This window comes from Hibiscus syriacus, unplaced genomic scaffold (assembly GCF_006381635.1).
Source record: "Hibiscus syriacus cultivar Baekdansim isolate YM2019G1 unplaced genomic scaffold, ASM638163v2 tig00110577_pilon, whole genome shotgun sequence".
In the NCBI taxonomy this organism is placed as follows: Eukaryota; Viridiplantae; Streptophyta; class Magnoliopsida; order Malvales; family Malvaceae; genus Hibiscus; species Hibiscus syriacus.
The window spans coordinates 1319809-1342028 of record NW_024062788.1 but is presented as its reverse complement, the minus strand read 5'-3'; the positions used below and the strand labels follow the sequence as shown (position 1 = coordinate 1342028).

General features: G+C 33.3%; 2 protein-coding genes and 1 pseudogene across 3 annotated transcripts; all 3 read left to right on the top strand.

Annotated features, from left to right (window-relative positions):
• The first annotated feature begins 307 nt into the window (after positions 1 to 307).
• On the top strand, positions 308 to 3049 carry LOC120133087 (adenylylsulfatase HINT3-like). 2 transcript variants are annotated; one of them, XM_039149739.1, is made up of 7 exons: positions 308 to 488; positions 582 to 637; positions 1308 to 1365; positions 1857 to 1923; positions 2447 to 2502; positions 2631 to 2684; positions 2769 to 3049. In XM_039149739.1, the coding sequence occupies exons 1-7, from the start codon at positions 330 to 332 to the stop codon at positions 2796 to 2798; spliced, it is 480 nt and encodes a 159-aa protein (XP_039005670.1). In that variant the 5' UTR covers positions 308 to 329; the 3' UTR covers positions 2799 to 3049. The 2 variants fall into 2 exon arrangements, with proteins under 2 accessions (XP_039005670.1, XP_039005669.1); XM_039149738.1 differs by having other exon boundaries at positions 309 to 488; positions 2777 to 3049.
• Positions 3050 to 12119: 9070 nt separating this feature from the next.
• LOC120133086 lies at positions 12120 to 14791 on the top strand (annotated as a pseudogene).
• Positions 14792 to 18711: 3920 nt separating this feature from the next.
• LOC120133130 (probable xyloglucan glycosyltransferase 6) lies at positions 18712 to 21783 on the top strand. Its single transcript, XM_039149780.1, has 4 exons — positions 18712 to 19073; positions 19480 to 19770; positions 19855 to 19968; positions 20635 to 21783. The coding sequence occupies exons 1-4, from the start codon at positions 18801 to 18803 to the stop codon at positions 20644 to 20646; spliced, it is 690 nt and encodes a 229-aa protein (XP_039005711.1). The 5' UTR covers positions 18712 to 18800; the 3' UTR covers positions 20647 to 21783.
• The last annotated feature ends 437 nt before the right edge of the window (positions 21784 to 22220 follow it).

Below are 22220 nucleotides of genomic sequence, written 5' to 3'. Positions count from 1 at the left end.
GGAGAGGGGGAACGCGGTGATTAGAGTTTTGAGTAGGCAGGATGGGGTTGGTGGTGATTGACTGATTGTCAGAACCTGAAGAATGAGATAATATGTTTTTGTTACACGTGAAGCGTAAGTCCAGAAAATTTCAGTTTTTTCCCCTTTCTGGGGGTAAATTATGGAGTATTGTTAAAGAAAAGGGAGACAAAAAAGTATCACGTGGGTGGCTGTGGATGCGGATAAGCCAACCCAATCACCACCATCCATCCACCTCCATAATCACTTCTACTAATACACTTGAAACAAAACAACACCAGACGCCATAGTCAAATTTAGCCAACTCTCATATGGAGGCTCGGAGATTAGCCCTTCTCTATTCCCATCTTTGCCCCTCCCGTTCGGCCCCTCTTCCACCCCTTTCAATCCTTTCTCCTTCCGCTTGCGCTCCCCAGAGGAACGACTGCGTTTTCTGTCTAATTATTCGCGGCGAATCCCCTGCTTGCAAGGTACCGAAACTCTTCTCTCACTTGCTTTTTCACCTGGATTCTCCAAATTTCTTGTTTAACTTTGGTTTGTTTATTTGTGTCGATTTTAAGCAGCTGTATGAGGATGATATGTGCTTGTGTATATTGGATACCAGACCTTTGAGTTGTGGGTAAGGTATCATCTTTCCTCTAGTTATTCCAAAACAATTTTATTTTCTACCATCTCCAAACTATTTTTTCTACTTTATGTTATGGACTGAAATGCAAAATTACAGCAGAGCAATTCTGCAATTGTATGGTAAATTCTGACCTCTGGTCTGGACTAAGTTCAATTAGCTCATCTTATTAGGCTTAGTTTTCTATATAGGTGGGCTGATATGGAAGCTGTAACTTCCAAGTTTCAAGTTAGGGGAGTAAAACTCAATTTGATTGGAAAAAATTTCAAATAAAGTTGATTTATAAAATAGGTATCATCAACTCGAAAAAATCGATTTTTTTTTACTCACCTCTATTCCAAGTTAAATTAATACAATTGATAATTGCCTAATTGATAAAATAGAGTTGGTTGTTGGAAAATAAGAATAAAGGGCATGTGTAGTTGGGAATTGGGATAGGAAGGTTGGCGCTGTTTTCACTTTCTAATTAGTCTACATTTGACCTCGATATGAATACCAAGGAAAAACAAAAACCATGGTCTATATATGGGGATTGGGCTAATTTTAACTTCTTTGAAAAACTATCATGTCACATTACTTTTTGAACTATAATCGCCTTAAAATGATGTTTACATTATGAGCTTCTTTTGGTGTGTTGAGCTAATCATTGCAAGTTGTTTCCTAGGCACTCTCTTATTATCCCAAAGTCTCATTTTTCTTCATTGGATACAACTCCACCCTCTGTAAGTTTGGTAGACCTAGTTGTTGTTTCTTCAAGCAGTTGTGATCACTTTTCATTATTACTGAACATTTTGCATATAAATTTTGATTCTTTAGAAACTTGTATACTTTGGTGAGAATAGTTAAGTGTTAAACTGTGCATTTGGGGTTAAAAGAAATGTTTAAGAAAACTAAGCAATGAACTAGTGTCCTTTGTTTAAATTTCAAGATAGATTTTTCTCCTTGATTTTACAAGGTGGACGTATTTGTTGTCACACCAACTTATAAAAGATAAGATCTATTAGTTTGGCTTTTGTGCCAGGTCCATGCAAAAGAAGTGTTTATCATGCGTACATTAATGTTGTCTGTGTATCTGTATTTAAATATACTTTCATTTATATAAAAGTTGTGGGTTTAAGTATCACGCTTTGCAAATTTGAGATTTGTTTGAGAATTTTCTTTGAGCAAATCATTTTTTTGAGCCTCTTTTATTTGCCTTTTGAGGAGCATTCAGGTGGTAGCTGCGATGTGTTCAAAAGTGCCTTTTCTTGGCAACGCAATCATGAAAGCTACTGGTTCGGGTATGTGCTGTAGTGTGTTTATTGCAGTTATGATCTACACATCTCAGTCTTCTTTGAAGTTGTTAGACTACATATATTAATACATGTTAAATTTGCCATCAAACCGCTTGAAATTTGTGGCTTTTGAATTGTGATTTTTCAAAGCCATTCCTTGAATATTATATCTTATAAAGGGTTAGAAGATTAACACTAGCTGAAGCCACCAAACAAAACAACTGATCTGCATTTGTTTGTTCATCCTGGTTGATTCTTCATGAAAATTATTTTGAAAATATGGATGATTGAAATATATAATTTTCACCAGTGTGATATAAGTATTCTCAGCAGTGTTGGTTTTCAACCATGAAGTAGCTTGAGGAAAATCAATTTTTCAGTCATTATGTTTACCGACTCTGTAGTTTGTGACTTTGTGTTAAATCTCTCTTGTGAAATGTGGATGGCAATGTATTTATACGTATCGGAATTGATGTAGATGCCATGAATCATATTGCATAAAATAAAACCACGAAGTTCCAATGCGCAGATTCATTCAACTTGTTGGTTAACAATGGTGCAGCTGCTGGTCAAGTTATATTTCATGTAAGTTACCAGTCCATTTTTGCTTTTGTGGATGCTTGTGTCTAGAGTAGGCAGAAAAGATGGTTGTATGTTTCATGGAAACTAAAAGAGATCTCACTTCCCCCATGAATTCATGATATTAATTTCAGACACATATTCACATAATCCCCCGTAAAGCAGGTGATTGCTTGTGGACCTCTGAGGTATGCTTCACTTGCTTGCTTATTTACTTGCAAATGCAGAAAAGGCAGTAACCTTTCATGGGAGCAAATATAACCAGCTTCTAGTTTTACAGAGTTTGTATCGGCGTCCCCTAAAGATAGACCCAGAGACATCGGATCTTACGAATCGTGTTCGAGAATTGTTGCTGAACGTTTCCGAAGAGAGAAAAGATCAAGTGTCGACTCTGTCTTGAACCTTTGTGGTATCATAATATATAAATATACCTTTTGGCTTTATCTTATGTACCATAGAAGTAGATAGTCCATTCTTTCAAGAATCTCTTTGGTCCTTAACAATGTTGTCATCTTGTTTGTTCAGGCTACGTTTGAAGCTTGTTGTTACACTATCTAAAACCTATAAAAATACTAAAAAAAATATTTTTGTATTTTAATTCATAATAAAATTTAAATACAAGTATTTTTAATTTGAACGTAATCGAATATCATAGACAATGTCAGTTGGCACTAGGTGTGCACATTTGTCGGATTTCAATCCGATCCGGATCGGTTTTTATCCGATCCGGTTTTTTTCCATAGAAAAAAAACCGGTTTATAAAATAACCAGTTCGGTTTCTAACAGGTTTGGAGGGCCGGATATCCTAACCGGTGTAACCGGTTTCGGTTTTAAAAAAACCGGTTTTTTTAAAAAACCGGTTATAAAAAAATCGATTTTAATATTCCAGATTGCTCATAGGGAACCGATTCCCCCCAAGGGGGTACCGATTCCTCACTGAATGGTTTGGCTCCGAGATTTCCAGAATGCTCGGAGGGAACCGATTCTCCCCTATTCAACGGTCGAAATATTTGAATTTTACACTTAGGGAACTGATTCCCTATGAGAGGAAACCGATTTCCTATGAGAGGGTACCGATTCCCCCACGCTCCAAGCATTTTTATTAAATGTTTTCACACTTAAACCGCTATATTATCTTCATTAATTATCACTAACGTTCAGAAGTGATTCAAGGTGTATTTAAGCAAGCTTAGAAGCCATTGATCAAAGACAAGAAACATCAAGCAACTAGAATCAAGAGAGAATCAAAGAGAAAGCATCAAACCTCAAGTTCTATAAATTCAAATACTTAATTGAAATACTTAATTAACTCAACATAATTGAAATACTTAATTAACTCAACATAATTGAAATACTTAAATACTTCCAAGTTTGATAAATTCAAATACTTAAAAACTTCCAAGTTCGATAAATTCAAATACTTAAAAACTTCAAGTTCGATAATTGAAACAAAGTTTACGATAATTGAAATAAAGTTATAAAATAAACTACATTGCCATTTCTTCTTCATCATCTTCGCCTTCTTCGTTTGGAGGGGATATTCCAAGTTCGACTTCTTCAATGTGTAAGTTTGCTTCCAAATTGGCATCAATTGCATCTTCTAGGGTGGTGATATGTTGCTTACGAGCCGCTCCATCCAAATAATCCTTTAAACAAATGCATACTTCCACCGACTCGGGACTTAGTCTTGATCTCCGTTGCGATATAACCCTGCCACTAACAGAAAAAGCGGATTCCGAAGCTACCGTAGAAGCTTGGACGGTTAGTAAATCACGGGCCATGGCGGTTAGAATCGGAAATTGTGCTTCCTTTTCTTTCCACCAAGCCAAAATATCTAAACTTTCAAACTCTTCAAATGTCATTTTGATAGAAAATCGCATGACATGTAATTTCCCAACTCGCTACTTGGGTGGTAGTACGTGATCGTTTGGATTGGGAATTTACAAGAGTGTTAAAAAGATTCAAATTTATGTTACTTGGACGTCTACTAGATGATTCCGCATTCATTCTCATTTGATCGTGTATTACACTACTTAATCCGTATTTAGTTAAATAAATTGCAAACATGTCTCGAAAACATTTGTTAAAATAATTTATTTGGTTTTGGACAAAGTTGGGTTCATCATCGGTTAGATTAAAAGCAAACGCAATTTGTTCAATTAGTGTTTCAACCCCACCAACATTTAACGTTGGGTTTAAAGCGGCGGCACAAGTAAAAATGGGGGGAATCTCCTTAAAATATTTAAAAGTTTTCCTTCATTGCAAAGCCAATTTCTTGAAAAACTTCGGTTTCAAATTCAAAGTCATTTAGTCGGGTAGCCAACAAAAATATTTGATTAAGAACCAACGGGCTAGTAGGGTAATAAACACCGGATAAAAAAGTTGTTGCATTTTTAAAAACCTCAAGCAAATCGGTTATTTTGGCTATAGTTTCCCAACTCGAATCCGGATAAATGTTTGGGACATGACCCCTCTCGAAAAGCCGATCGTGAAATGTTTGCAATGTTTCCCTTTGCCTTAAGGCAGTATGTATCATCATCCAAGTTGAGTTCCAACGAGTTGGACAATCCAAATTAGGACCCAAAGCTTTTTTATTAACGGACTTACAAAATCGTTTATAATCATTTAGTCTTTTGTTGTTGTTACAAAGAACCGATTTTATCATTGTTTTAAATTCTAATCTAATCGGCTCAATAACCTTCAAACCGGCTTGCACGGATAATTAATTATGTGTGCAATGCAACGGGTATGAAAAACGCACCGTCTAAAATCGGTGAAAGTAATATTTTCAATCTTGGAACCGCGTTTGTATTATTCGATGCATTATCAAAGGATATAGAAAAACTTTATTTTCTAATTTATAAAGACAAATTACCCTTTTTAAAAGTGTAAATAATTAGCACCGGTATGCGGCTCACCGAATAATTCAAACGCGATTGTTCTTTTCATCATTTGCCAATTATCTTGATCTAACCAATGTGACGTAACGGCTAAAAAAGAATTTCTGGTATTATGAGGGGAACTCCAAACGTCACATGTAAGCGACACACCATAACGGTGTTCTTGGAATCCTAAAATCATTTTTTCCCTCGCCGTACGCCACATTTTTATAGCATCTCTTCAAAGGGTAGTACGACTTACTTGAGTATAACGTGGTTGCATTAGTTGTTGAATTGTTGTCGTGAAATCTTCATCATCAAAGTGGTCGAACAGCAATGCTTTTGTAATCACGAACTTTGTAAACGCTTCTCGTAATTTTTCGTTGTCGTAAACAAAAACACCACCTTGCGGTGTAAGATTCGATTGACTAGGATCCGATCTTGAGCGAAGTGCCTTGCATGATTTTGTCAAATGGTTTTTCAACGTTGTGTTTCCTTCCGATGCAAGAAACTTTAGACAAAGTTTACAACGCGCCCTCCTCGAGCCATTTGACATCTCACATAAATCGTAGTGATCTCAAATGTCTTTGTTTCGAGTGTGTTCGATCACTCTCACGACTTCAAGGTTTCCCCCGACGGAAGATTCAGCCGTGTTACTCATGATGAACAAAAATTACAAAAATAAGATTTGAGAGATGTTTAAGTGTTGTGTAATAAGATTTGAGAAATTTGTAATCAACCAAATACATCCCCAACCTATTTATACATGTTTAGGGTGGTAAAATGGTAATTTTTTAAAGAAAAAAAACGGTCAAAAACGGTCACAAAATCCCCCCCAACGGCTATATTAACGGCTAGTTTTTTAAACCCAGACCGGTTTTTTTTTCGGATAAAAACCAGTTTTTTAACCGGCTTTTTTCAAACCGGTTTTTTATCCGGTAAAAAAACCGGTCTAGGTTTTTTTCTCCAAACCGGTTAAAATAACCGGTTAAAAAAAATCCGATCCGGTTAAAAAAAAACCGGTTTTTCCCAAATCCAATTTCGGATATTTTTTTCGCAAAATCAGATATTCGAATTTTTTGTGCACCTCTAGTTTGCACCCATTATTGTGATATTCATATAAAGATCCAATTATTTATTTGTTCAGGAAACACTTTTCTAGACCTTGATTTTCCTCCTTTTTTTTAAGAGCTGTACAACTAGATATGATAACGGATCGAGTTTTTATTCAATCTGATCCAATTCGAAGAGCATATTTTTTTAACCCGAGCTTGATTTAATCCAAAATTTTAGAGTATAAAATTAACCCGACATAAAATAATAACCTAATTAAAAAAATTATAAAGGGGTGTATTATTGCAATTATCTATGAATTTATATATAAAAAATTATACTATTATCTCTAAGTTGTGTTAGGTTGAAGGTTTTTTACCTTCTACCCGAACATAATTCAATCAAAACTCATTTTTCTATAAAGAAATAACTATTAGAATGAATTGAAATCCATCGATTTAGAGTTAAATTATCATTTTTTTATAACATCATCATTCACCTAACTCTTTTTATTAAAAAAATCATCCACGTAACTCGATAAAAATACGTTTCTTCACGCACATTTATTTTCTTTTATAAATATCTATTTTTTTAATAATTTTATAATGATAACTTATGCGATCGTGATAATAATAAAATTATTTTAGTGATTATTATTTGGTAGATCGTCAACGCGCACACAAAGTACAAATAAAAGATCAATCTATTTCGTTCACACTCGAGATGAATTGAATGAGCTTAATTGAATTTAAGTATTGTTAAGTTTAATTTTATTTAAAAATTTTAAAATTGAATTCGATTTGATTCGAAAAATTTGTGAGTTTAAAATTATCAAGCTCGACTTGAACCTGGAATATAAAATTAAAGTTCAACTCGACTCGAAAACTCATAAGTTTAAAATTTTCAAGTTCAACTCGAAATCAGAAATTGAAGCTCGACTTGAACTCAAAAAAACTTGAAATTGAAACTTTCTCAGACTTAGCTCGATTGAAGCTCAAAGTCGAGCTCGAACCTAAACCTTAGTACATGAAAATCTTATATAATATTAAAAAACAACATATAAATGTTAATATTATTAATAATTTAATGTAAAAAATCTAAAAATTTAATGCATTGTCTTTACTCGCGTGCTTTTCAAGTTGGGTATTATATACTTGTTTCGGCTCATTAAGAATTCAAGTCAAATTTAAGTTGGAATCGAATTTTAACTAAATCGATCTCGAGTAACTTACGATCTATCTCGTCTCATTTATAACTCTATTTAAAAGTACCATCAGAATAAACCCAACTAGTTATTGCATATAATCCTCCTTAAGTAAGTCGCCTTTGTTGTTGATATTCATCTAATGAATATGTCATTTTTTTGAATTAATTACTAGTATCTGATCTATTGACCAAATAATCCAGTTTGAATATTGTAGAGGCGAGGGCGACACTCCCAACTCAGTTTGCTCCATTCGCAAACGCCAGGATTCGAATCTCTGACCTTGCTTAAGGGACCTAGTGCCTCATCCCACTAGACCAATTGGTTGTTGGTAATGAACATGCCATTTTTAATAACAAATGAAAATAAAATATTACTAATGAAGAATTTTGCCATTTAACTAAACGAGGCAATGAAATCGTGATTTGATATTTGAGAAACTCTATTTGTCGAAAAATTATTACATGGATTTAACTCTCCACGTCATCCGTGTTTTCAACCAATAATATTTGTTCATCTTATTTTTTTTCAAAGTAAATAGAAAGTAAGTAATTATTTAGAAATTATTTTAAAATTCATAAATATCATTCACTGAGACCACAGATAATATGGTAAACCGAATCCATCAAATAATTTCTCCTATTTATCACTCAACGAACCTTATGTTCATATACATATACATTAAACATCTATATATAAAAGGTTGTATAAATCATTCATGTGTTTCTTGTAACCAATTTGAAAACATAAGGTTATGACATGGGACATTGATACTCGTTACTTGAGAAAAAATCTTTTAATTGCATTATTTTTTATATAGAAACCACTAATTTTATTTAAAATAAAAAATATTTCGAATTATAATGAAGATTTACAATGATGATCGTAAATTAAGGACATCATTAGAAAAATGTTCTATAATCATTGAAACAAAAATTAGCAACTTAAGACCACATAAGAACCATACAAGGAAAGATTAAAAACTTAACCAAGAAACTCAAACAAAGATGGATGATACAAACAGATTTGATCGGATTGACAAACTAACCAAAAAAGAGGATCAAACTACTGAAATATCACCGACAAACTGCAAATTAGACTCGAGCGAAAAAACTATCCACAATGTCGTAACCATTTTTTAACGAAATAAAATTTAAACTCGAATTTTATGAAATGATGGGAATTTCGAAATCGCTTTGAATTTGGAAAGGATTTGGAGTCGCCATCGACCTTTGGGTCAAGTAGGTTGAATACCTAAAAATGTCTTTTAACAACGATTTTAAGGAAAATCACTTTGAAAAAAGAAAAAACGGGTATGTGATTACCATAAAATTCATTTTTAAGGGCTTGAGAGTCAGTTACGTGTGAGGAAGGGTTAGCACCCCCACAACGCCCAAAATTAGTACCTGACCACTTATATGTTGTCGTAGTGGTGAAATTTATGGATTCGAGTCGAAATTTGAAGTGTGATCCTTTTATCAAACATTGATTCATCGTTTTTATCAAAGCATACTCGATTGCTTCAAGTTCATTTTTCGTTCGAATGTCGTATTAAATTGTGTTACCTCTACATATTGCACTTTTCATTCCCATTCTACAAAATGCGTTCTTGAAAATTGATGCGAGTATACATAAAAAAATTGACACACAAATAGAGCATACTATAATTTTTTCAAAATATTAATTCTAAAAGTATAAAATATATAAGTCAAAATATGTAAAATAAATATATACATACATTTATAAACAGGGACTAGAATATAAAAATACTAAAGTTAGGAAACACCAAGACATAGATTAATCAAATTCATGTGAATCGAAACTAAGCAAGAACTAGGGAACTCGAGCTAAAATTCATAATAACACAAAATGTAGGTACTGAAAGTGCAATAAATACTAAACATGTGGGACTAAAATAAAAATGAAGTAAATTACATATACTAGAAATGAAATAGAGATCATAAATCACATGAAGGGCTAAAATGAAATAAAACATAATATAAAGTTCAAATTAAAAATAAACAGAAAAGTAAATGATGGAACTTAAAATGACTAAAAAAAAGCTGAAAATTAAAAGATAGAATAAATAAAACTATAAATTAAAATATTGAAATATAAATAACAATAAAATAAGGTTAAGGAATTAATATTATAATTTTTAAACCCGGACCGTAATAATGCGGGTCGTACCCGAGGTGTGTCACCGCAAGGTTATACAATAGTTCAAATGCGAAAAAAATAAAAGTTAATGGTTAGTAACATAAAAATAAAATAAAAGTTAATACTAAGAGGTTAATAGTGTTAGAAATAAAAATAAAATAAAAGTAAGTAGTTAGCAGATAATAATGATAGCATTTTAATGGGACCGTAATAACCTAAATCATACAATTCCTCCCCAAAACACACATTTGTTGCCTATCCTCCATTTATCAAAGCCTCTGGAATTCTTAGAAACTTCAAGAGTTTCATTTCCTCCTATCAGCTACGATCACTTAGCATAACCTCTCGTTGGCCTATGTGATATGTCAGAACTAAATTTATTATCTAACAATCATATTTTTTTATCCTATCAACCTATATATAGTCGTCATCATCTTAGGTCCGACACCATCACTAGTCACCATATAAGGAAACCAAAGTTACAACGTTTTGACATTTCATCTATGCTAAATGCTCATCATTCATGCACTCATCTGGTGCAAATGGCCATGGGGGATTCACGCGTGTACCATTCATTTCATTTGCATGTACCGCTGCCACCTCTTCTTTTTCGAATTTTGGTTAACCTGCTAATTGCAGCTAAACGATGACGATTTCTGTGTCTTGTTTACACTGAAATCATGCCATGCCCCCTCTTTATTCCTCCTCTTCCTTCAAGTTAATCAATAGGGTAAACTGCAAGTTTAGTACTTTAACTATCACTTTTGTTCCATTTTGGTCACCAACTATTTTTGTTTCAAAATCATACACAACGTTATATTTTAGTCACCCGCTGTTAAAAAATTAACAATAATGTTGATGTGTCACCATAAGATAATGCCACATCATTATTACTTTTTTAAATGTCACATCAGTAGTTCTCTTAATTTTTCAACAGCGAGTGACCAAAATGAAACTAAAACGTAACACTAGATATAATTTTAAAATAAAAAATAGTTGAGTGACTAAAACAAAATGAACGTGATAGTTGGGTACTAAGTATGAGTTTACCCTAACCAATAAGGGTGTTACTTGGAACTATAATTATTAACACCAAGTTTGTTTTTGGTTTAATAACACTTTTAACCCTTAAACTTTATATAAAAATATTTTAATCATTATTTTTTTTTACCTTTTCTATCTTTAAACTTTTATTTTCATCAAACTAAATTAATAAAAAAATAAACTTATTAAATCTACGTATACTATTTATCTTTTTTTTTTTGTCAATTATGACAATGGTTATTGTAATACAATATTGATCCATTTTTTTAATAGAAGCCATTAGTTTTATTAAAATAAAAACACCAAAAATACAATGAATGTTTACAACCATAATCCTAAACTAAACACAAAATTAAAATATTTTCCTACGATCATTAACACAAGAAACTAGTCACTTAAGATCGTACAAGAACCATATAAGGATAACGTTAAAAATCCAACTAAAATACTAAAATTAAAAAATAGATATGAATAGAATCTAACTGCATCGGAAAACAAACCACAAAAGGAGATGAAAACTACTAAAAGACCATCAACAAATCGCATATCAGGGTCGAGTGACATAGGAAACTGTCTATGAACACAAGTTACACAACTACGTACCCCAATCTGATATGACAATCCAAAATAGAGAAGATCATTAAGATAATAAATGTCATCTTGTTCAGTCGAGATGTCATCAAATTATTTAATTAAATCTCCTAAAGTCTAATAGTTTCACAAAGAAGTTGATAATTTCCTTTAGTATAATAGTCCCATTAGCATACATCACTATTATTTTAAAATTAGGAAAAATAAATTGTTTAATCATTGCAAAAAGAAAAGGAAAACAAAAAGAAAGCGGCACGGTTTTACATCTATAAAGCTCCATGGCAGCTAGGGGTCGGAATAGGCCAGGCCAGGCTTTAATAGGCCTGAGCCTGGTCTACAATGATTTTTGTAGGCCTGAGCTTGACCTGTAGCCTGTCAAAGGCTTTTATTTAGGCCTGGCCTGACCTGTTTAAAAGTTTGGCCTGTTTAAAAGCCTGTTTAACAATAAACATTTAATATTTTCAGTTTAGTCATTAATTTTAGAGTAAAATCCCTATTAAGTCACTCTAACTTAGTGCATTTTACAAAGTAGTCACATTAAATAAGCCGACCTATCAGGCTTATAAGGCTTTTTAATAGGTCTAAGTCTGATCTGTTTAATTAAATAAGCTTTTAAAAAGGCCTGATCTTATTTTTTTATTAAATAGGTCAGATAAAACCAGATTTTATACAGACCAGGCCGTAGGCCCCTATAAGCCGGCCTGACCTATTCCGACCCCTAACCCAATTCTTCCCCTTTCTCTTTTGCTTTGCTTTTCTTCGCCAAATTTGTGTTCTGCCTAACATTTCCTCTAAGTACCTCTCTTTTATGAAAACAAGCAATCATTTTTATCCCACAACCCATTCTTTCCCACTCATTTGCCTTAATAAAGAATCCCAAGCCCAATTCTTTTTTATCTGGATCTTCACGTTGAATTTTAGTAAATGGAGAACCAGTTTTTCCTTGATTCAGGAATCCCGCCATTGCACTTTGGGTCGTCTTTATCATCGTCGCCGATGTCAGATTGGCAGTCGCTGTCTCCGGTAATGGAAATTCAGTCCCAAGATTGGTTTCCGACTGACTATGGTTTACAGTGCGAGTCAACCTTGAGTTCAATGGTGTCTTCCCCAGCTGCATCGAATTGCAATATGTCAAATGAGAACTTGATGATGAGGGAATTGATAGGGAAACTGGAGAGCATGGGTAACTCCGGTGAGATCCTCCTCCATTCTCAGCCCATGTTGGCTGCTTCTTCTTCTTGTTACAGCACTCCACTGAATTCGCCTCCTAAATTGAACCTGCCGGTGCCGAAATCAATGGGGCTGAATTCCGGTGTCACGGATTTCTCAGCTGATCCTGGATTTGCGGAGAGAGCAGCGAAATTCTCTTGCTTTGGAAGCAGGGGTTTCAATGGCCGAATGACTTGATTCGGACCCAATGACAATGGTGAAATCGTCGCTGGTAGATTTAATCCGCCGGAGGCGAATGTCAAGCTGCCGCGTGTTTCCAGTAGTCCGGCTAAAAAAACAATGGCAGCCAATTCTCAAGAGGAATCCACCGTTTCCGAACAAAATCCGGAGCCTGGTTTTAAAGGATCAAATTCAAGGAAAAGAAAAGCAGTCCCCAGAGCAAAAACAAAGGAAACTTCACCATCCCCATCGCCAAATTCCTCGAAGGTATAGACTTTGAACAGAGTTCCACTTTCTTTGAAGAGAGAGTACATTTCAACATTCTATAATCACTCGTTTCCAGGTGACCAAACTCAACGAGGCATCAAATGAAAAGCGATGCAAGATATCCGAAATCAATGGAAACGAAAATGGGTCTGATAAAGCAGAGGAAGAAGACGCCAATGGAAGCAATACAAAGGCTCCTGAGCCTCCCAAGGACTATATTCATGTTAGAGCAAGAAGGGGTCAAGCCACTGACAGCCATAGTTTAGCTGAAAGAGTGAGAATCATAAAACATAATTCACTTTTCTTCTGAATTCAAAATCTGGGGTTTCTTGGTTATCAATATCTGTCAATTTGATCAGGTCCGTAGAGAGAAAATCAGCGGGAGAATGAAGCTGCTGCAAAATCTTGTTCCAGGTTGCAACAAGGTCTGAAACAAAATCTTTCATAAAACAAGTAAAATGATTATTCTAATTTTTAAAAATAATGGGGTTTTGGGGTTTCAAATTGTAGGTTACTGGAAAAGCCTTGATGCTGGACGAAATTATAAACTGTGTTCAATCATTGCAACGACAAGTTGAGGTAAAATTATTAACATTTTTTATTTGATAAACGTGTGGTGAACAATTTCTTGGTATAAAAGTTTTCATGGATTTTTTATTTGCAGCTCCTCTCAATGAAGTTAGCTTCAGTGAACACCAGCCTGGACTTCAACATGGAGAGTGTAATGTAAAAGGATGTAAGTCTAAAGAACAGTTAATCTTTTAGAATAAATAATGTTTCAAATCTTTGAATTGGAATTTACCCTCTCTCCCCCCCCCCCCCTCTCTCTCTCCTTTTTTTTTTGCAGGTATATCAATCAAACAACACTTTGCAGAGTCCAATATTCCCAGTAAATTCCTCAGTCTTTTTAGGGCACCAGTCCCAGCAAAATCCACCATTACATAGCAATATTGCTAATGGGACAATGTCTCAATGCTCGGTGGACCCTTTAGATTCTGCCATCTGCCCTAAACTTAACACCCATTTGCCTCAATTAACCATTTTATTAAAACTGTACCTCAGGTGAGTTTCATTTTCAGAGTTTATCTTCTCCATTTTCATAGACCTAAAGAACTAAAATTTGGGTGTCAAAATCATGTTTCAGTGCCCAACATTTTGTGAAGGTGGCCTTGAAACGCTAGTTCGGATGGGATTTAATCAGAGCCAAGAAATGGCATTACATTCACAAAACTTCCAGGGTAAGCAACAAAAAAAGGATTAATAATAATAATAGAATTAACAAACCAATTAAACCAGACTGATTGATTATTCTTGTAATTGCAGGGTCAAATCAAGCTTGATTTTTCTTGTAATTGCAGGGTCAAATCAAGTCACTGACATGAAAGTTGAGCTCTAATAACACACAATTCTTTGGTCCAGCTGATTAAAGGTTTAAAGCAGAGAATTACTGCTTTGTATATACAAAAAAATGAAGTTATTATTGGACCAGTGCATGAACTCCCATAACTAAGCTACTAGCCATTTATGCTTAGGGTTAAAGTGGAGGATTCTTTACCCTTTCCCCCCCTTAATTTTAGGGTTATCTTGTTCAACTTCTAATTCATTTTTACCCCCTTTTAGTGGATCCCTTTTCCCCTTACCAATTTACCCAATGTAAAATCTGTGTATTCATGGTGCAAAGATCTTTACAGAGAAAAAGGCACCAACATTTGTAAGATATAGTATTTGTCAATTAATGCTAATTATGCAGCTTTCATTTTGCACACTATTGGACATTTAACTTTATTAATTTGAGACATAATCTTAACCTGAAAACAAAGATTTCCCAGAATTCTGTTGAAAACTTTTGTATGGGGATCACCGGGATTGTTTCCGGAAAGTCAGATTAATATACGGTGTTACTAGATACATTAAAATATATTTGATAAATTCGGAAATATCGAGTAATAATAATGTAATAGGTGGAAATCATGAAGAAATATTAAAAAATTTGGTAACCGGTAAACTTAGCTTGTCGGTTTGTGTCGATATTTTATAAAAATATATTGATCCATAACAATATAACAAGTAAAAAAATGACAAAACCGGTCTATAAATGACAAAACAGGTAAAACGCTACCGGATATATCGAAAGTGTCGATACTTTATAAAAATTTATATATCCATAATAATATAACATGTAAAAAAATAATAAAACCGGACTATAAATAAAAAAACAGGTAAAGCGCTACCGGATATATTGAAAGTGTTAATACTTTATAAAAATGTATTAATCTATAACAATATAACAGGTAAAAAAAATGACAAAACCGGTCTATAAATGACAAAACAGGTAAAGCGCTACCGGATATGTTGATAGTGTCGATACTTTATAAAAATGTATCGATCTATAACAATAAAAAAGGTAAAAAAATGACAACGGTCTATAAATAACAAAACAGGTAAAGCGCTACCGGATATGTTGATAGTGTCGATACTTTATTATAAGTATCGACACTTTTGGAATTTAAAAGAGAAGAAGTTATAACTCTAATAAAGTGTCGATACTTTATAAAAATGTATCGATCCATAACAATATAACAGGTAAAAATATGATAAAACAGGTCTCGAAATGACAAAACCGGTAAAGAGCTACCGAATATGTTGACAGTGTCGATACTTTATTATAAGTATCGACACTTTTAGAATTTAAAAGAAAATAAGTTATAGCGCCAATAAAGTGTCGATACTTTATAAAAGTGTATCGATCCATAATAATATAACAGATAAAAATATGATAAAATCGATCTCGAAATGACAAAACCGATAGTAAAAAAGTGTGCTTGTGTGGTCATTTTTATTTCAGAATTTTCATTTTTAATACAAAAAATTAAATATTTTAAACAAAACCCAGCAAGAAAAGAACAAAAACTTTACAGTAACAAAAGAATAACATTAGGAAACCCACCATGTTATCAGTTTCTCAAAGAACAAAAACCCAGAAACAGACATCTCTCAATTCAAACTTATGATATACTCTTATTATCTTCATATGATAAAGTTAGGTCAGTTTTAGTTTATCAAAGAATAAATTTATGATTGAAGAACTCAAACTGGTGCACGCATAAGTGTCGATACATTTATAAAAAATATCGATTCAAAAAACATCGAAATCGATAATTATTATATAACCGGTAAAAATATACTGGTTAATTAGCAAATAAGTTTACATTATTTATCAACACTCTTTAAAATGAAAGCACAACGAGGTGCACGCATAAAGTGTCGATACATTTAAAATTATATCAATCCCAAAAACATTAAAACGATAATTATAATGTAATAGGTAAATTTACAATGTTACCAATTTAAATATACATGTTTAGTTAGAAAATAGGTCAATATAAGTGCTACCTATTACATTATATAAGCGCTACCTAATATATTATTGTACTTGATAATATTTCCGGTTAAATAATATAACATAACCGATTTAAATTTTAATCGATTACTTATTTAATAAGCCACATAATTTTTAATCATTTTTTAGACGTCGTATATCGAAATTACCGGGGATTACCATCACCTCAATATTAAAAAAAAAAAAGCACTGATAGATCTTGTAATCTGCTTGATTAGACCCTTACTAGTGTTTTTAAGTGGTAACCAGCTGTATTTGTTGCCTAAAATTTTCTATCTCAATAACTCATGATTAAGACATTGATGATCTTTTATATGAGCATAGCTGGCTGCAACCCTTAATTCTTGGCAATTTCCCACTAATTTTCATGTGAATTAAAGAGTTTAAGTAATTATATTTATAGGGTGTATGTATTTTATTAATGATTAAAAAAATTATAATATATATTATATCATAATTATTTTACACTATTAAAATATTATCATGAAAAAAAAGTAATTAATTCATTTAAGCATAACCAAAAGTTATAACCAACCATTTGATTAAAACCCTAAACCAAAAGTTATACCCAACCATTTGATTAAAACCCTAAACCAAAAGTTATAACCAACCATTTGATTATCTTTTGCATCAAAAGAATCCCAGGTTGGCATTGGTGAGATTCTGACTAGACCCATTGAACCATGGAGCTTTATTATCTCACCTAATTTCAAAAGTAGTATTATTGTTTTGTTTAAGAAGGATAAAAAATAATAATCATTGTAATGGAATTGAAGTTTGTTTTCTTTTTTTTTAATGGAATTCAAGTATTTAAATTAGAAAAAATTTAAAATTTTCTATATTTATTTTCTAATTCAGGGATCAATAATTGGATTCTCATATTAGAATTTGTTTAATTGCCGGAAAAACGACTTTATAAAATATACAATTATTCACTTGTATATTTAAGAATAATTATAATAATAATAATCATTTATCTATATCTTTTCATGTATAAAAAAATATGTTTATATCCTTTTAATTAATTCTCTATTTTACCTAATAAAAATATAGTTATATATATTTGTATTGAACCGTGGGTATGATTTTTACTCCGAAAATCAAATTAAATTTTAAAACCGATAACATAATAGATAAAAAATAAAATATTTAAATTAAATTCAGATCGAATAAAAATTTAACTCGATCCAACTCATTATCCCTATGTTATTGTTATTTTTGTGATGAGATCAGTCATGAGTCATCTCATCCTTTTAACGGATCTACATTGGTAGCATTATGACCCTAGTGATGTAGGGTTTTTTATTTTCTATGGGAATTTGCTGGTAAATAATCTTAATCAAATCCCCATATCCACCAGTTTACAAGCAAAGCGAGATTCGAACGCATTTCATTTACATTTGTTGATTTATGTCGCGACCGCCCAACTATGAGTTTCAGGAATGGTGGAACAAGCAAAGGGAGCATAACCACCAGTTTTTCACCAATGACACTACCAATCCCACCAACGAACTTCAAATTATTTTGGCATTTGCTTTCGTTCCACTACTTGGAAGTTGATCAAAATAATTTGAACTTCAAGGGTGCGTTTGGTTCACGGAATGTAAGATTACCAGTGGGAATAAAAGATTACCAAGGAATAGGATTACTGGGAATGTTGTATTTTGTGTTTGGTTGGTTTAGCAGGAATGTAAGATTACCGTGTTTGGTTAAAGGAATAAAAGATTTTTGGAATGTATATTTGACCAAATTATCCTTATTATATATCTGTATAATATTACAAATTGTAAAATATTTATATATTTTCTTTAAAAAATTAAATTCATAATATTTATATAATTTTTTTACAAAATTAAAAATATAAAAAAAGGTTTAATGAAAAGGTAAAAAAAATTTAACCCCTAAACTTCATATAAAATTTTAATTATAGATTTTGTTTTGTAAATATAAAATAATTTAAGGATAAATTTGTAATTTAACCTTCGTAGAATTTTTATTATTCAATGACAGAAGAAGGATATTTTTGAAAAAAAATAAAAATTTAAGGGCATTTTAGTCAAAAATGCCGGTAATGTTACAATACCTAAGGGAAGAGAGGTAATGACATTCCCGGTAATATACCCAAAAAATCTACTATTGGTAATAAAACATTACCGAGAATGAGATTCCCGACCAACCAAACATGGGACACATTCCTTAAACCAAACACCCCCAAAAGTAAATGATTCATTTATAAGAGGTTTGTAATAAAAGTTGCATAAATTTTTCACTTTCTGGTGTGCAGGTGTACCAACAATCTATTGCAGCCGTTTGTATTATGGACTGGCCAAAGGAGAGGATGCTGGTTCAGGTTTTGGATGATTCTGATGATGTAGATGTTCAGCTTCTTATCAAAGAAGTACAGAAATGGCAGCACAGGGGCGTGCACATATTATGTAGGCATCGCCTTATCCGTACTGGCTACAAGGCAGGAAACCTGAAATCTGCAATGAATTGTGATTATGTGAAAATTTACGAGTTTGTTGCAATTTTTGATGCTGATTTTCAACCGGCACCAGATTTCTTGAAGAGAACCGTTCCTCATTTCAAGGTAACACTTTAGTTCACTTCTGCTGAGAACTCCACAAGTTTAAGAAGGTTTTGGCATTTCTCAGTTTCTATGCTATGCTTATTTTTAGGAACATAATTGATTTTTTAAATGCTTGACATTTCTCAGTTTCTATGCTATGCTTATTTTTAGTAATATTGACATGTCAATTGTTGCATAACCGGTATCGAATGAAACCATTGAGACATTAAGAAATTCAATGCTTCTGCCGAAATTAATTGAATGATGGAACTCCATATCTTGGTTGGAATTTCCTTTTTTCTATTTGAGTTGGTACTAGTGGATTTTCTCTGTAAATATATATATTTCCTTGGTGTTTTTCAGTTTTGATTTGTTAGCTCACATATATTTCTGTCTGATCAGCACTTTTTTCCCTGTCTTCTTCTAGGGAAATGACGATATTGCATTGGTTCAGACAAGGTGGGCCTTTGTGAATAAGGATGGCAACTTGCTCACAAGATTGCAGAACATAAATTTATCATTCCATTTTGAGGTTGAACAGCAGGTCAATGGTGTGTTTATCAACTTCTTTGGTTTCAATGGAACTGCTGGTGTGTGGCGAATTAAGGCCCTCGAGGAATGTGGTGGATGGCTGGAACGGACAACTGTTGAGGACATGGATATTGCCGTTCGTGCTCATCTTTCTGGATGGAAGTTTGTATATCTGAATGATGTTAAGGTGTGTGACTCTCATTTATAATATAAAAAATTCCTTTTTCACTTGAGAGAGTAAGGAAAGGTGACCTAATCTTTTTATTTGCAGTGTCTTTGTGAGCTTCCCGAGCCCTTCGAGGCATATAAGAAACAGCAGCATCGCTGGCATTCTGGTCCAATGCAGTTGTTCCGCTTGTGTTTCTTTGACATACTTCGTTCTAAGGTACTGTGGTTTCTTGAAACTGTTATCTCAGACATTTCTTGTTTTCATTAAAACTAAACCATGCATGCATAAATTAATATCTCCTTTAAATATTGTACTCCGTAAAAAAAAATTTAATTCCTTCATTCCCGTGGAGAATCTAACCAGACTATCTTTCAGGAGATAACGCTTAATTAGGGCTCCTTCTTATCTTTATTAATTAGGGCTCTTCATCCAGATGAGTAACACTCAACCATGTCGTAAGGAAATGCTGTCATATGTTACTAAGCTAGCCTTACCATCTTATCTTTATTTACCTCATTCTGCTGCTCATTTAGATGAGGAACACTTGGAATCCTGGCCTGTAGTGTAGTACAAACATTTAAACCTGTGGGGTTGCTCAAGATGTGGGTTGTTGAGCTGCTTTTGGACAAGGAAAACAAGAGCAACAGTCTAAGATTTAGCCTCAACCATGTCTTTTTCCTGAAGTAAAAACAAAATCAATGATAATTTTGCGGTAATGGACTAATCATGTTATTCGTCTCTAAGCAATGTGAAGACACTAGTTTTTTTCTTATTTGCTTATATTATTATTTATTATTATTGTTATTATTATTATTATTATTATTATTATTATTATGTTATATTATTATTATTAAATAATACATAATTTTATTTACATTTCAGGCCCAAACCTGAGGCCCGTTTTACAAATCTCAGAGCCCAAACATGGAGGCCCGATCAGGACAAACCCAATTCAGATGGCCCAACAGAGCCTAAATGTGTAACCCTAGATTCAGTTAGGGTTTACATATCATCATCCAACCGCCTCAACTTGTTGCCGTTGGATCTAGTTTTGATCCAACGGCCCAGATAGTCCCAACAAGGAAACCCTAGGGTATCATAACCCTAGGGCCACGTCCCAGCCGCCGCTGCTTCCAGAAGACCCCAGTTGCCGCCTCCAGATGCTTCCAGCCGCCTTGCCGTCGCTGCTGTGCCAAGCCTCAAGCCTCGATTCTTTTCAGAAGGCCAGATGCCCCTCCACACAACGAGCTCTATGGTGAGTCACCACCATAGCTATGGTGACTCACCTAGGGTCGCCATTTGGGACCAGTCTGAAGCCATCACCAGTGGTGGCTATAAAAGCCACCATCCCCTGCAAAGAAAAAAGAGAGGAGGAGAGACAGAAAGAGATGAAGCAACCAACGAGGACGGAGAGAGATACGAACAACAACGGAGAAGAACAGACAGCTACGAAGAAAAACAGAGAGCATAACACAACAACACCAACAACAACAGCAAACTACCAACGATCTCAGTCAACAACAAATCGAGGGAAGAAGAAAAGGTAAAAGAAACTTACCATGGAGGAGAGCAAACGTCACATGAAACCACCAAAACCCGAAGGTATTCTTGTAGATCTGCTCCGATTAGGAGCTTTTTAGGGAAAAATAAGGTTGGATTCGGTATTGGGGGTGTTTAGCGCTCCCTTTTGGTATAAGATTGTATAGTTCCGGCCACCGTGAGCGGTGACCGACGGCGGCGACTGACACCAGGGTATGGTGGCCGGCAGTTGCCGGAGTTCCCTCTGGTGAGGGAAGCAAGAGAGAAGCGAGAGAGAATTTCTTCTCTCGTTTTTAGAGAGAAAAGAGAAAGGGAGAAAATGAGAGGCTGACCTTCGGGTCAGCCATTTAGGGGTTTAAAAACCCTCTCCCAAATGACACCGTTTTGGGGAGGGTATTTGTGTAATTTCCTGTGTGGGTAAACTATACCCGCAGTCACTCAAGTATGTAACTTTGCATTTTAGTCATCGAAAATAATTTTTGATTAGTTTAATTTAGTCTTCGAATTTTGTTTAATTTATAATTTAGTCATTATCAGTGTTTATATATATTAAGGCAAATAACTGATTTAGTCCCTTATCATTTTAATTAATTATATTTTAGTCCTGAATAACTAAGGACAAATTGCTATTTTAGCACTTAGATTTATGACATTTTGAATTAGACCATTTAATTTTAACAAGTTATAATTTAATCCCTAATTTTAGTTTATTGTTTTTTTATATTTTAATACCCTAGTTTTAATTTTATTTATTTCAGTCATTACTTATTTTAATTTTATATGTTTATTTTTAAATATTTATTATTATTATTATTTAGTCATATAATATATATAAATAATATTTGTTTATTTTTATTTTTTTAAAAATAAAAATCCTATTTATAAATTTAATTTTATAAATTACTTTTAAGAAAAATAATCATATTTTG